The sequence below is a fragment of the Lynx rufus genome, unplaced genomic scaffold (assembly GCF_022079265.1).
Source record: "Lynx rufus isolate CCGP_SWC_20201006 ecotype Redwood Valley unplaced genomic scaffold, mLynRuf1.p SCAF_15, whole genome shotgun sequence".
Taxonomy (NCBI): domain Eukaryota; kingdom Metazoa; phylum Chordata; class Mammalia; order Carnivora; family Felidae; genus Lynx; species Lynx rufus.
Window position 1 is genome coordinate 6,487,956 of NW_025814829.1, and position 14,979 is coordinate 6,502,934.

A 14,979-nucleotide genomic window follows, 5' to 3' on the forward strand; every position below is an offset into this window, starting at 1 on the left:
GAGAACGAGCCCGTGAGCAGGGGAGGGGTGGGGGGGGGGAGAGAGAGAGAGAGAGAGAGAGAGAGAGAGAGAGAGAGAATCTCAAGCAGGTTCAGCACTGTCAGCACAGAGCCCAATACGGGGCTTGAACCCACAAACCGTGAGGTCATGGCTGGAGCTGAAATCGAAGTGAACAAATGTACAGTTTCTCATCAATCTTTGGATGTAGGGCTAAGATATTTTCTTTGAGTAGGACTGCCACCCTACTTTGGTTTTCCTACGTAAACCTCACCCCTAATGCCTGGCCTGTGATTTCTAGATCCTGATTCTTTAATGTTGTGATGCAGTCTGAGTGCAAAATGTTTAGATTTTATAAGCTCTGCCCTCATCTTTGTAGCTGTCCCTCTGTCTAATCCAGTAGACATCGGTGTTAAATCTCCACAAATGTTTTGAAAGCCTTCAACCTGGTAGTTAAATAAACAACTCCCTTTGTTTCCTCACGTTTTATCAGTTATTTCATTAAGTTGCATAATTGCGACATTACATATGACACCCAGCGTGAGCAGCGTTGGGAGCAAACCCAGCACCTGGGCAAAGACTGCAGCCGGTGGGGCCCTGCCCCCAAGCTGGGCGCCAGGCCGTCGTCACCGTCCCCAGGCCCGTCCAGAGGGAGGTTCATGTGGCTCAGTTAAGCGGATGTCAGGAGAGTTACCGCTGTAATTACAACATGTTCTTTCTGATGTCGGTGACAGACGTTCCTAAGCCATGAGCAGCGCTACATTCAGACCCACTTTGGGCCACAGCTCCTGTCACCGGTAACATGTTTTTCTAGTTACACCTGTTTTTCCCTGTGTGCTCACCTTCCTTGCCTGCTTAAATGTTTCTTTTTCGAAACTCACTCCTATGGCCTTTCTGATCCTGTTCTGTTCACCTGCACCTCCGACCGCTGCTCTTTTGGGAGAATAGTGACGCAAGAGTTCTGCGTGTTTGTTACTGCTTAGTGTTCTAGCATTCTCCCGTCCCCGGTCACGCTTGAGCCTCACAACCTGGATTTGAATTTTTTGAGCAGTCCTGAACGAGGAGGCAGAGAATTTTGATGAGTCATTTGACAAGTATTGATTATGATGAGTATCTCTTCTGTGCCAAGAACTGTGCTAAGTTCTATGGCCGCAGAGCTAAAAGCCCCAGTCCCTGCCCTCGGAGGACTCCCAGTCCACAGGGTACATAGGCTGCCTTTGGAGTGGAGAAAGAGGCAGTAAGTAACAGACCAGAGGGAGGGCTTCTGGGCTGAATTTTGAAGATGAGTACGTACGAAGCAGTGGGTGAGCAGAAGAGGCATTAACAACAAAGCCGTGGACACAGGAGGCTGTGTTTTTGATTCAGAGCTGCGAGTAGCTTCGTGTGCTTGAAGCGCAGGCTTAGGAAAGTGCAGGAAGCAGGGCATGAAGTACTTCCCGGGTAGGCTCTGGATTTGGGGTTTTCTAATGGTACGTGTAGACCACTCAGCGTAGGGCACATACGGCAGGGGGAGGGTCGTCAGTGGTGGCCCTTCTTTGTCTTGAAGACACTGGGGCAGCTCAGCGCAGGGGAACGATAGGTTCAGGTTTGCATTTTGCAGGCCACAGGGTGAAATGTTGGGATTGGGACGGGCTGGGCTTGGTCGTGTGAAGGCCATGGCAGCGATCTCAGGAGAGGCAACGAGGTGAAGCGGCCTTTGTGCTGGAGTCCCATCCCTGGTACTTACCACTGCCTCCTGTGAATTCTGATCAAGGCATGTTCCTGAAGACCAGAACTTTCCGCTCCCACTTATCCCCTTGGGTAAAGTGCACGGTGGAATCGCAGTGCTTACGGAATCGAGAAAATCAACCAGTTTTCTGAGCTAGGAATTTAACTTCTGTCTGCATTAGATTGTCTCTCCTTACCATTTAAAAAATTATCGTGTGTCTTTATCAACAGGCAGAATTCTTAGCTGCTCTTTATTCATAACCTTGAGTTTTGTTCTGGGTTTGAAGGCAACACAGTTACTTGATTGTACAAATTGATCACCAGATTTTTAGAGTTCTTTTTTTATTTAATAGTTCAAAAATATTTATTTTTGAAAGGATTATTTGGGGGCCCAGCGTGTGACATATTTTCATAATATATGTTTTAAGTTCCACCACAAAGTTAAATGAGCAGAACCAACATTTATTTATAGCTCGATTTAGGTTCTTTAAATTTCGTTACTTTTTATTTCCTATACCATAGTAATGCCTTTTTTTTTTTTCAATTGTTAAATAAATATAGTATTCTGTGTCCTTTTGCCTTAGGTTGGAAAATCACCAAAGGATAGGTTATGCCGAAGGGTAAGTGAATCTCCTTTAACTGGATGTATAGTTAATCCTGTGCTTTACGTAGGTGCCTTATTAACTTCAGGCAGGGGTGAACTTTGCCTTTGTTACCATTTTGGTGACCTGTCAGGAGATAAAGGTGGAAAGAGAGTGTGATACTAAGGAGACTGGTCACGAACTGCGGCCGATTTTAATTGACCTTTCCAGGTTGTCAGATGCTCTGTGTCAGGTGAGTTTTCACAAGGTGTCTTCAGTCTGGACCGTGGATGGGAGGGCGCCAGGCCGTCTTGGCTTTGCCGCGCGTGGTTTCCGCGCTTCCTGACGGCGGCAGCCAGTGTCCGGTCGAGGCAGATTCACGAGCGAACGTAGCCACCTTTATGGAACAACCATCGTACGAATAGCCTTAAGCAACATTCCAGCCCACGGATACTGGGCTTCTGTTTGAGGCCAGTGATTAACAGTGCAGACTTTTGCTTGAAGCTTTGAAGTATTCTTATTGCAACACCTTAGGAAGTAACGGGGCACGTGCATGTAGCCGTTCTAGGCCCACAGCCCTGAAAGGCCGCCACCGTCGAAGATTCTTCCGCTGTGCCCTCGAGAGTGGCTCTGTGGCTACGGTTATACCTGTGTGTGCTCTGGATCCCTTAGATGTGAGGGGCTTATTGGTTGGTTGTTTATGTTGACTCAGGCAGTGGTACCTCGTGGGTCAATCTGGAGTCAGGAGGAACGGCCTGGTGCCCACAGCACGGGTCTGGTGTTTAGTTCACAGGCTCGAGGATTCAGGTTTTGTTCAGAGGGTTCAGCTCCGTCCCTGAAGGACGCTCCAAAACCAGAGTGGGTTGTTTTCTCGCGACCTGACAGATGGGGCTTTCGTGTGTGCGTCTTCCCGTGCCAGGGTCGTGTGTGTGGCTGTGCGGTCTCGCGCAGGTGGCTGTGACGTGCCTTAGCGAGCCCGCCCGCAAGCAGAGTGCCACCGTCTATGGCGTCTGACGACACCATGTCTTTCAACACACGAAGAACACTAACTTTCATAAAGTTGATAGTGGTACCATAGTTTTTAAAGCCCGATTTAAAATTAGTTGACGCTCAAGAAAGGAATAAAATGTGCCCGGGTCTTCCTGTCTGTGCAGTGCAGACAGTTGTATAGGCCTGTTTTTTATTTTTCTGATAGTAAGTGTAGCAGCTTTGCTCCTGGCACTAATTATGTTCCTTTAAAAAAAAAAACAACAGGATGTGGGGATGAGCGACACGGCAATGACCTCTTTCCTCGGCTCCTGCTTGGATCTTCTTCAGACTTTAATGGAGGTAAAAGAGGTGTATTTGCATTCTGAACTGTCTGAGACAGTAAATGTTTTTTTTTTATTATTAATTTTTTTCAGTGTTTATTTTTGAGAGAGAGAGCACAAGCGGGGGACAGGCAGACAGACAGACAGGGAGACACAGAATGTGATACAGGCTCCAGGCTGAGCTGTCAGCACAGCGTCTGATGGGGGGCTCGTACCCATGAACCATGAGATCACGACCTGAGCCGAAGTTGGACGCTTAACTTACTGAGCCACCCGGGCGCCCCTAAATGTTTTTAAAATCATTGGACTAGAGAAAAAAGTTTTTTCATTTATTCATTTCTTAGTTTTGACTTAAGCCCCCAAAATAGTGGTTTCTTATAAAGGATTAGATTTGTTGTTGTAAATCGGAGGTGCGGGGACAAAAGGGGTTTGTACTTCCCACTGGTAAAGTGTTAACGTGTTTGCAAGCTGTTATCTCTCCGGTTCTGAGCACAGTTCTCTGTTCTGAAAACACGTAGGCTGACGTTAGCAGGGATGAAATGCAGGCACCTGTCCTGGATACGGAGGACGCGTGGCTCGCCGTCGAAGGACCGATCTCGATCGTGGAGCTGGCCTTCGAGCAGAAACACATCCACTACCCGCTGGTGGAGCACCATTCCGTCCTGTGCTCCATCCTCTTCGCCATTATGAGGTTTTCTCTGAAAACCGTGAAGCCGCTTTCACTCTTTGACAGTAAGGTAAGTCCCTCCGAGGACGCCCGAGCCACCTCGGAGCCGAGGGTCTCGCAGGACGAGGAGCCAGACTCATCTTTCACACTTGAAGTTGCTCGGTACTTGTGTGACTCAGGGGGGTCCTGTCTCTCTCAGAATGTGCTGTGCGACCCCAGACGCCTCATATCTAAAATCTGTCTCGACCCCCTCACCCGCACTCCGACCTTGACCTATGCTGCTGTCCTCCTAATCCCCGGCTGCGCCCGGGCGGACGGGAAGCCGTGAAGGTCTCTTGCTGTCTCCCCTTCGAGCCCCTCTCGTCGACTCTTCCTGAAACCGCCTCCGTCCATCCCTCCCCATCACCCAGTTCAGGCCTTCTGGTCTTTCGCTTTCTCTCCGTCCAGTCCCACGCTGCCACGGTTCCCTTTCCAGAACGCGCATTTACTCAGACAGGATCCAGACAGCTGGAGATGAAAATCAGAAGTCAGGCGGTTGGCCAGCTTTGTCACTTAGCCTTTCACCGACAGAAGCAGAGTTGGAGAACACAGCTTAGCCTTGTGTGTGAGAAAGTGGTGTATTTCACCCTCGGTGACTCACGTGCCCGGGGCACGGCTGGACTCGCGCGGGCTGCCCTTCAGGCTCCTGCTTCCTGCACAGAGGCTGCCCCCTGAAGAAGGAACACAGGGAACGCTCAGCAGCTGGTCCCGAATTCACAGGTCCCTTTAGCGGGGAGAGCGCGGGTGGGGCGGGAGACGCCGGCCCGTTACTGCGCTGGAGGCAGAGGAAGGCTCCCCGCACCGGGGGCTGCCTCTCCTCCCTCCACCCGTTCCTCCGTGCACCTGCCCCGCAGCGAGTCCTGACTACCCCCTCCCCTAGAGCAGGCAGACACTTTTCGCTCTTCTCACTGCGGTGGCCCATTTCCCTAGACCGTGGTTCTGCTGTGGCCACGGCTTCTGCGTGTTGTCCCTTTCTCGCTTAAGTGTCACCTTCTCCTCCGGGTCTTGCTCTGCACTCCCTAACTTACCACGTCTTCGCCGTTCCCCCGGCTTGTGCCATGCCTGGCATGCCACAGGAGCCCAGTGAATGTTTAATAAATTTAAAATTAAGGAGATGTTAGAGAAGAGTCAGCGTCAGCAGGATGCAGAAGAGGGGAGACGCGGCCGTGGTCCGGGGAACCAGTGACAGCGATGAGTCACTGAGGGTGTGGACTGGGGAGAAGAGGAAGTCGTGGAGGGTCTGGGGGAAGCTGTACCATGAGGACAGGCTGGGAAAAGTGCCGCAGGACACGAAGGGGCCCCAGTTCCATGAGCTCCCAAGCTTGGAAGGCTCGTGGCTTCCAGAGGGGTTTTGGATGTGTTGAGTTAGGGGGTAGATATAAACAGAAGTAGCTATGTTTTAAGAAAGTTATTTTCACGTTTGAATCTCAGTAGTCGACCTTTGAAAGGTAGAAGGCTGATGACAAGTTTTTACCTACCTCATAAAGTAACGATATAGTTTTTACATTTGTGAACATAGATTCTGGATGAATGTTTATAGCTTGCATTGATGTTTGTAAAAGCAGAGGGTGAATTTTTTTTCTTTAAAGAAAAACTAAAACCGCGTGCCTCGCTCAGTAGTCCCCTCAGGGAGCTTGTGAGACCAGAACACGTATTGGACAAGCCCGGTGGTGATGTTAGTCCCAGCCCAGGTCATGCCAGGATGCCCCGAGACAGCTGTGGGACTCTCACGTGCAGAGGCGGTGGGGTTTGGCTGGTGAAACCGAATCCTAGCTCTGCCATTTCCTGGCGAGTCTTCCTGAGCTTCTCCTGGCCTCAGTTTTCTCATTCAGAAGTGATGATTCTAGTACCTGCTTTATGGTGGTTCTGAGGGTTACGTTCGCTTAACACGAAGTGCTGAGCGGTGTCGAGAACGTGGTAAACAAATGGTGCTGTGATAGCTGTGCATACGTGTTCCCCGCCCAGAGGCCCTCACGTACGGTAGACCATCATTATAACTGAGACCACCAGGCGGAATCTAGAGAGTAACAAATTGTGAGCTTGCGGAAAAACTTTGAATCAGTGATGTCTGTAATGCAGGGCCTTGCCCTAGGGAGTCTGCTGTTTCTCCTCACTAAAGGATGAGTAGCTTTATCCTCATTGGCAGTCACGCTACAGATAACCTTTGAGTCTAGAAAATACGTTAGAAGATACCCGATGACTGTCTGCAGGTGAACACACAGCAGCCTGGGATGGTGGGGTCGTTTGTCCAAGATAACATGGTGGCAAGTGTGGGCCTGGGACTAGAAGCTGGGTCTTGGCAACTTCCGGAGGCCGGTGCTCTTGGCTCTGTGTTACACTTCCTTCCAAGGAAGTTCTGAAATCCAGCCTTCTGATGTTCTGCTTCGCCTTTTCAGACACACATCCGTTCTCTTAAAGATGACTTCCGAGTTGAACAAGTGTTTTTAAAAGAATTCAGAGTACACACATGTCTTTGTTATCTATTACTGCATAACAAATTATCTCAAAATTTAGTGGCTGAAAACAACAAACATTTACTACCATTTTCCTGCGTCAGGAATCTGGGTTCTGCCCGCCCTCCACCCCTTAGTTAGGTGCCTCAGGCTCAAAGGCTTTCAGGAGTCTTGAGGTAGGGTCTTAGCCGGGGCGGCAGTCCCATCTCGAGGCCCAACTGGGATGGAGATCGGGGGATCCGCTTGCGGGCTCCGTGGTTGCTGTGGGTGCTGGCTTCCCTCAGGGCAAGGAGCGCGAATGTGAGCACCCAAATCTGGAGAGTGACACGCTAACGTCTCTGCTCTCCTGCTGGCACCAGGTCCAGCCCCCACTCAAGGGCAGGGGACAACCCGAGGCCTGCGTAGCAGGGGGAGGGGGATCATACCTTAAAGGCTGCCTACCGTATACTAGATAATTATTATAAAAATTAAGTGAATAAAATTCTGAAATGTTACTGTTCAAGGAGAAGAAACATCAACCGTGACTTATCCATTAAATGACTAAATTTTAAAATCTTTTGTCTTGCCTTTAATAGTAATGTACTCATCAGTTTTTTTGGTCTTTTCTTTCTCTTTAGGGGAAGAATGCATTTTTCAAAGACCTAACTTCAATTCAGTTATTACCTAGTGGGGAAATGGATCCAAACTTTATTTCTGTACGACAACAGGTAAATTACAATTACTGGATTTTGTTTGTGTGTCTCAGAAAATAATAGTAAATAAAAAACGTAGCAGGTCTTAAAGGATGGCGACCACTTCCAGGGTATTCTGGAGAGCCATTTTTCCTTTCAAGTATATGTTCCTCTTTGATCATTTTTTTTTTTTTTAAAGAATTTATTTTTATTTTAATTTTTTTTAACGTTTATTTATTTTTGAGACAGAGACCGAGCATGAACGGGGGAGGGGCAGAGAGAGAGGGAGACACAGACTCGGAAGCAGGCTCCAGGCTCTGAGCCATCAGCCCAGAGCCCGACGCGGGGCTCGAACTCACGGACCGTGAGATCGTGACCTGAGCTGAAGTCGGACACTTAACCGACTGAGCCACCCAGGCGCCCTGATCATTAATTTTAATGGAAAAGCTACCCTGATTGAGAGGAAAGCCAACAATTACTTTGATTTAGACATTTTAAAACGAGATATACTAACAGTGCTCTGTGTCCTTCTCCATTTTTGAGTTCTTACTGAGAGTCGTTAGTGCAGCCGTCCAGGCCCAGCATTCAGTCATGAAGGACAGAGAGTCCTCCGAAGAGGCACCAACCACTCCTTTTGGGAAAGACCAAGATTGGCCAGTTCTGGCCGTGGATTTGGCTCATCACCTTCAAGTTAGTGAAGATGTTGTTCGAAGGCATTATGTGGGGGAACTCTACAACTATGGAGTTGACCACTTAGGAGAAGAGGTAATATCACCGTAGGAGCGGGAGGTGGGGGCTCAAGTTAGAACATTTATAGTTGGAGTAAAGAATCAGAAAAGTCTCCAGTTAAGCTTTTAGCTTTTCTTTCTGTTAGAACTTCTAGGCCCCCAAATTAAAGAATATTAAAATATAAAACTGTAATCAGTTGCCCGTTTCTGGTCTGTGTTTAACAGACTCCTCCAGTGTGTCAGGCCTGTTCTATGCAAAGGGCCCAAGAGTAAAACACACAGACCAGATCCCTTCCTCGTGGGATCAATAGTCTGCTGGTAGCAGAAGAGCACGCTGACTCCTGTACTGAGTGAGAAACGCTGTGACGAACAGCGGTGGTCAGAGGTGACATCTGAACCGAGAAGATGCAGCCAGTAACAGAAAACTGGGGCAACAGAGCTCGCGGCCCGAGTAGCGACAAGAACAGAGGCCCCGTAGCAGGACTAGCTTGGCAGCGTGCCAGGCCAGAAGGGCCGCGTGGGGGACCGTACGTAGCACGGAAGATGAAGACGTCAGAGACGAGACGGGAGGTCGGCAGGGGCCAGGTCCTGTCTCATAGCTCGTGGTGATTCAGAGTGTGTTCGGAAGCCATTAGAGGGTCGTTAGCAGTCATGATGTGATTTTAAGTCCCCTTCTTTGCCAGAAATTTAAAAACTGACTCTTCCAGTCATATTGAATTAAAAAATTAGGGGATAAGAAAAATTAGGTGATGAGGAGAAATTTGAATTTTGAATGCCAAATTTGATTTGGACTTTTCTTCGTTGGTTGTATACATGGCCACAGCTCAAAAATGAACGGGAATCTCTTCACTGGCAAAGCCTTTCCTAGAGTAAATAAATCTGTTAGCTCTTACCGTACGTTTGTCCACGTTCATCTCCTCAGGCCATCCTCCAGGTTCAGGACAAAGAGGTCCTCGCCTCTCAGCTGCTGGTGTTAACAGGGCAGAGACTGGCGCACGCGCTTCTCCGCACCCAGACGAAAGAAGGCATGGAGCTGCTGGCCCGACTCCCACCCACGCTCTGTACCTGGCTGAAAGCGATGGTGAGTACGAGAGCGTGGGACCGATGAGGCCACTGGATGCCTGCCGTCTACCTGTCTGTCTGTCTGTCTGTCGTCTATCAGAGACAGAGAGTAAGCGGGGGAGGGGCGGAGAGAGGGAGAGAATCCCAGGCAGGCTCTGTGCCGTCAGCACAGAGCCCGACGTGGGGCTCGATCTCACGAACCGTAAGATCGTGACCTGAGCTGAAATCAAGAGTGGGACGCTTACCTGACTGAGCCACCCAGGTGCCCTTGGGTGTTTTCTCAAATGCATATTTAATAACGGTTAAGGAGAAGATTTAAATTACAAGTTTAATTTAGGTCCAAAGAAAAGCATTCTTACTAGGAAGTAACTATTCTGATAACTCTGAAGCGACCAACAGTTACTGTTGTGTATGACTGGTCATTTTTTCTTCCATTTGCAGAACCCCCAGGATCTTCAAAACACAGAAGTGCCAATCGCAACAACAGCTAAACTAGTACATAAAGTAATCGAGCTGCTACCGGAAAACCACGGGCAGTACAGTTTAGCCTTACACCTCATTGAAGCTGTGGAAGCCATATCGAGTCCTTCTTTATGACACTCAGCCAGTTGTGAACCGTCTACAGTTGTGAACAACATGAATTAGTGCATGGTAATTTTACATAGTAAGATCTGGAATTTTATGGAAGGAGTATATCTTTTTTCTTTTGTAAAATAAAAACACATACTACTTTTAAAAGTGCAGTTCTGGCTAAATCCACTCCTTTCATTAACATTAAAGATAAAATATAAACAAATATCAATGATACCATTAATTACTAACAGGTGTTTTACTGTTTATTTCTAATTTAAGCACTTTAAGTAGCTTTATTGGTAAACTTTGCTATTTCAAATGGGTTATAATTTACAGAGTATGTTATTATCAGAGTCTATATTTTGTACTTGAAATGTTATTGTAATTAAATTTAAACGTGTTCATGTGTAGTCCCCGTCAGTAAAATGAGGGAAACGACCCACTCGCTTTTGTCGGCACGCTCCAGTCCCACACCCGGGCCGCCGCCTGGAGTCAGGACGCGGACAGGCTCTTTCCCAGAGGTTATGCTGCCGCCACCGGAGGATGACCTTGCTTTGGAGGAAGCAAGGGTTCGAGATCATCACATTCATCAGAAGGGACGCTGAACAGAACCTTAACCTGCTGTGCTTGCCAACTTGAGAATCCGCGACGCAGGCACACAGCAAAGTTAATTACGGTGTAAGCTGAGATTTCCCTTTGCCAAGATTCAAAGTTGTATCCACATCAGGTGATTGTAAAACTGTACTATCTTGTAAAATTTATGTTTTAAAAAAAGGGCAACGATGCTAAAAATTTAAGTCCCACTGTATTTTTCCTACCAGTGTTTAGAAACGTCTGCTTCTGGGATATGGTAATGTTATCTGTTCTTGGGAACAGCCCAGAAAAGGCTCGGTGATAATTACGGCTCCGCAAACCTACCTCACAGCTGGGTGGAGAGAATAAGATGATCTTGTACCCGAGAGTGCCTGTGCAGTCCAAGTGCTGAATAATTGTTGAGTAAAACCAGATTAACCAAAACTCTGTAAAAGCTCCACAAATACCAAGTATAACGGTATATTTTTGGAATGTAGCCATATAGTGCAATTACTGACCTCTGTCATGGATCACAGGTGTTATTCATAGTAACTCATTGTGATACAGAAGTTTGTTTCGTACTTGTGAGAAGCCAACTTTAGTGATTGGAGAATTGAGGAGCATGCCCCTCAAGGACTAAAGAAAAAAGTCTTATGTCTGAGGATCCTCAGAGGATATCCTAATTCTTTTTAACTAAAAGATAACACCCGAATATGAACTGAACAGTCTAAGACTTAATAATTACTGTCTAATTTAAAAATCTTGAAAGATAAAGTTGGAAGACGTCTCGACTATTTGGGTGAGGGCCTGTAAGCCTGGTCGAAGGTCCCGCTGTACCGTGGCAGCACTGAGAAGGACGGAAAGCTAGCCCAACGTCTCAGCCTCTGCTTGGATCTCCGCTGCCCCATCCAGACCCATTTGTGTGATTTCTTGTGAACCTACCTAGCTTTATGTAGTCACTTGTTATATGCATCCCAAAAGCTTAGTCTGAAAGTAGTTATGAATTTGGGGGGCTGGTCAAAGAAACTTTAAATCCTCACTTTGATCCAAGTGTCATTTCTGGGGGAAGGGGTACCTAATGAGCATTTTAGAGAATAGACCTGGTTAGACTAATTCTGGTAGGACTCATAATCAAATTTGGGGATTGTTGAGAGTAATAAGCTAAAATATGGCTCATAGAACTGTAACCAATCGCTGAATTACAAATCTCTAGTTACATTTGTGATCCTAAAGTGGACCATTCACAGAATTTTAAAATTGAATTACATGCTTAATTCATGGTTACATGGTTAAGAAAAGCAGCTAGGGGCGCCTGGGTGGCTCAGTCGGTTGAGCGTCCGACTTCGGCTCAGGTCGTGATCTCACGGTGAGTTCGAGCCCCGCATCGGGCTCTGTGCAGACAGCTCAGAGCCTGGAGCCTGCTTCCGATTCTGTGTCTCCCTCTCTCTCTGACCCTCCCCCGTTCATGTTCTGTCTCTCTCTCTCTCAAAAATAAACAAACATTAAAAAAAAAAATTAAAAAAAAAAGAAAAGCAGCTAAATATTTATTACCTGTTAGCCACAAATAAAGGAATTAAACTGTATGTAGAATAATGGGTGGTTTCTGGAACAAAGGTCGGCTGCACTTAGTGATGGGAAGCCAAGAACCAGTCGTGTTTTCTTAGTTAGAACTGCCACCCCCCTCTCTTCACTAACATTAAATAGGCATTCTGTCCCTTGTTAAGTCCCACTATATAATGCTGAAGGAGAACAGGAATGTTCAAATCGTCATAACTTCTACATTACAGGTTGTGTTTAGATGTAGACCTAGAAGAGCCAGGACAAACCAGGTGGGGAAGAACATAGCACTGACCTTCTAAAAGCTTCCTGCATACTATTGCAAAAAGAAGAAAGGAAGTTTCACCTTTGTTATAAAAACTCATCTAAGGTCAAAGTAAGCACTGTTAAATTGTCTTCTTTAAAAAAAAATGGTTACAATTTAAAATCAAAGGAAAGATTTAATAATATGAAGCTTATGTGGAACATACCATTCACTTACAAGTTGCTGCGGCTCCTTCATTTACAAGAGACAAATCTTTTTAAAGGATGCCATAGCAACAGTGAAAGCCCTTTCTCACACTGACAGGAATGAGTTTGTTGGGCTTCTAAAAGTTAGATTTCTGCTGATAGAATTAGCCATCCCTCGCAAGGTTTTAATCCAATACTGAATTGTTTATAAAACGCTCTTCTCTAATGTACTGTAAGTAGTGACCCTCTGTATATACTTCCATTTTCTGTGTCTGTTCCTTGTTGTGAACTTACGTATGTTAGTGAAATAAATTTTCAGCTTTCATGTTTCAACATTCGTAAATACAAGTATGAAGTTTTTTTCTGCTCTTGTAGGAGAATAACAAGTTTGGTGGCGATGTGTTGTGACGAGGTTGACGTTCACTAGTGAGGCAGAATGAAATCACTCTTTTTGTCCCTGAAGGGGAACACGCACCTCTGCCATTTGCCTTCAAAACCATATTTTTCACTTGATTTTTACAACTTCACCAATGTCGGTAATTTTCCAGATGCCTTTATTTTTAGACATTAGAGAACTTAAATCCTGAGTCAAGAAGATTTATAAAATATAAAACATTTTCCGGTCAGCCACCTCTGAAGGCAAACATATTCAGTGTCTCTGTTCTGAATAAATCCATTATGGATCCGTCCAGATCCATCTTCATACGTATATTTTTCTGCACGTGTGTATATACATACACGTTGCTTTTTATCTAACACAGGACAGACTTACAGTTCTGAATTTGCCCCTTCTCCTCCACCATCTCCTCTCCCGCTCGTCACCTAAATCTTGGGTTTCTCGCCGGTGCTGTGAACGCTCCACCGTGAGCAGCAGCGTGACCTATTCCCTTCCAGCGACGACTTGCGTGCACCGGGGGCAGAGCGCGTCTGAAGAGTCGGCGGTGTACTTCCAACAACGGGGGCATTTTTCTTTGGTGGTCGGCATGACGATTACTTTATAGGAAGACTCTTCACGAATATCCCCACCTGGGAGAGAAAGGACACCAAGAGGCTTTCTGACGGGCCAGTCCGCTTGTATCCCTAGCTCCCGATGGCTCTGCCGGCGCTTTTTTGAAACTTCTCCTTCCCCTGGTAAACCGGTCATTCCTACTTCATTTGCCTCACACGCACACGGCTATGACGGGGGACTCACGATCTGACGACTGAGGACGGCCGAGGAATCGGGAGACCCCGAGTGAGAGGTTAACTGCTTTTTCTACAAGTCACTGAACTGTTATCTCCTCAGGCAGAGCAGAGCAGGCCTTCTAGCTCTTCTTTAATCCAGGTTTAGTTCTGACAAATTACTTTGCCTCTCTAGCTACACAAGAATTTGACTTTAAAAAAAAATTTTTTTTTTTACATTTATTTTTTTGAGAAACAGTTGAGACAAAGCGTGAGCGGGGGAGGGGCAGAGAGAGACAGAGACACAGAATCAGAAGCAGGCTCCAGGCTCCGAGCAAGCGGTCAGCACAGAGCCTGACGTGGGGCTCGAACCCACAAACTGTGAGATCATGACCTGAGCCTAAGTCGGACGCTTAACTGAGCCACCCCGGAGCCCCTACGCAAGAATTTTCAAAAGTTGAAAAATTCTAGTGACAACTGCAGTGTGCCCACTTAAAATTGCTTGGTTTGACCAAAAGAAAACAAAAATTTCTCCATTATCAGTGCTCAGACTTCAGACTGAATACACGTAAGAAAGTTATTTTCTAGCCATAATACAAACAACGTACATTAACATTTTGAGAGGCAAGAGAATCTTTACTACGTGGTCAGGGTTTCCAGGCCTCAGATTTACACTGATGCCCATAAATTAGCCTCACACCTCCCGATGGCACCTAACGACTCTGGAAAACACAGGCAGCATCCCCTTCACAGAGACCCCGCATGTTATTCTCTGTTAACGTTGCAGTGCCTCCCTCGCATCACCGACAGTACTTGCTTGGGAGAGAGACCGTGGTGGGCACGAGTTCGATAAGACCTCTTCCTTAACCCTTCATTAAGAATGCCTACATCTGGGGGCGCCTGGGTGGGTTGCGTGTGACTCTTGATTTCGGCCAGGGTCGTGGGATCGAGCCCCATGTCGGGCTCTGCACTGAGCACGGAGACAGTCTCTCTCCCTGGCTCTGGCCCTTTCCCCCACCCGCACTCTCACTCTCTCTAAAATAATTTTTTAAAATGGCTAAATCTGTTAACATAGGGTGGGCAAAATAAGCAATTTCAGAGTCGATGCTGGAGAAGGGCAGGCTAGGCAGCACTAGGGTACTAAGTGTCAAAGGACAGGAGCACAAAGAGCCAACGGGAGTGAGTGAGGCCAACTAACTTCACACACAACGACAACTATCAATTATTCACAGGACAGCAAGGGAAGCTCTCTCCTCTCCCTAGTCCTGGGTTCCCAAGGTCAACATGCAGGACGCTTCTGAGAGCTGGCTTAGAAACTTGAGCCATTTCCCATAAAAAGATGTATTCTAAGAAACTATCTGCCTTTAGAATACACCTAATCCACGGGAAGGCTGGAGATGACCTTCGAATATCACTCAGTTCTCCAGGTCCCTCTCGTTACTGTGGCCTC

General features: G+C 46.9%; 2 protein-coding genes across 6 annotated transcripts in view; one reads left to right on the forward strand and one right to left on the reverse strand.

Annotated features, from left to right (window-relative positions):
• The window catches only part of RAB3GAP2 (RAB3 GTPase activating non-catalytic protein subunit 2), a 102,101-nt gene extending 91,039 nt beyond the window's left edge, over positions 1–11,062 (forward strand). For 2 of the 5 annotated variants that reach the window (XM_047076549.1, XM_047076550.1), the window contains exons 29-36: positions 732–794; positions 2,289–2,324; positions 3,540–3,614; positions 4,114–4,332; positions 7,372–7,461; positions 7,969–8,190; positions 9,076–9,234; positions 9,657–11,062. In XM_047076549.1, the coding sequence (XP_046932505.1) occupies positions 732–794; positions 2,289–2,324; positions 3,540–3,614; positions 4,114–4,332; positions 7,372–7,461; positions 7,969–8,190; positions 9,076–9,234; positions 9,657–9,812 (1,020 nt within the window). In that variant the 3' untranslated portion in view covers positions 9,813–11,062. The remainder of the gene's footprint in view (positions 1–731; positions 795–2,288; positions 2,325–3,539; positions 3,615–4,113; positions 4,333–7,371; positions 7,462–7,968; positions 8,191–9,075; positions 9,235–9,656) is intronic. The other 3 variants (XM_047076551.1, XM_047076552.1, XR_006961544.1) reach the window with 2 other exon arrangements.
• A 786-nt stretch (positions 11,063–11,848) lies between these two features.
• Positions 11,849–14,979, reverse strand: part of IARS2 (isoleucyl-tRNA synthetase 2, mitochondrial) — a 66,596-nt gene continuing 63,465 nt past the window's right edge. The window contains exon 23 of the mRNA XM_047076553.1: positions 11,849–13,394. Coding sequence (XP_046932509.1) covers positions 13,249–13,394 — 146 coding nt within the window. The 3' untranslated portion in view covers positions 11,849–13,248. The remainder of the gene's footprint in view (positions 13,395–14,979) is intronic.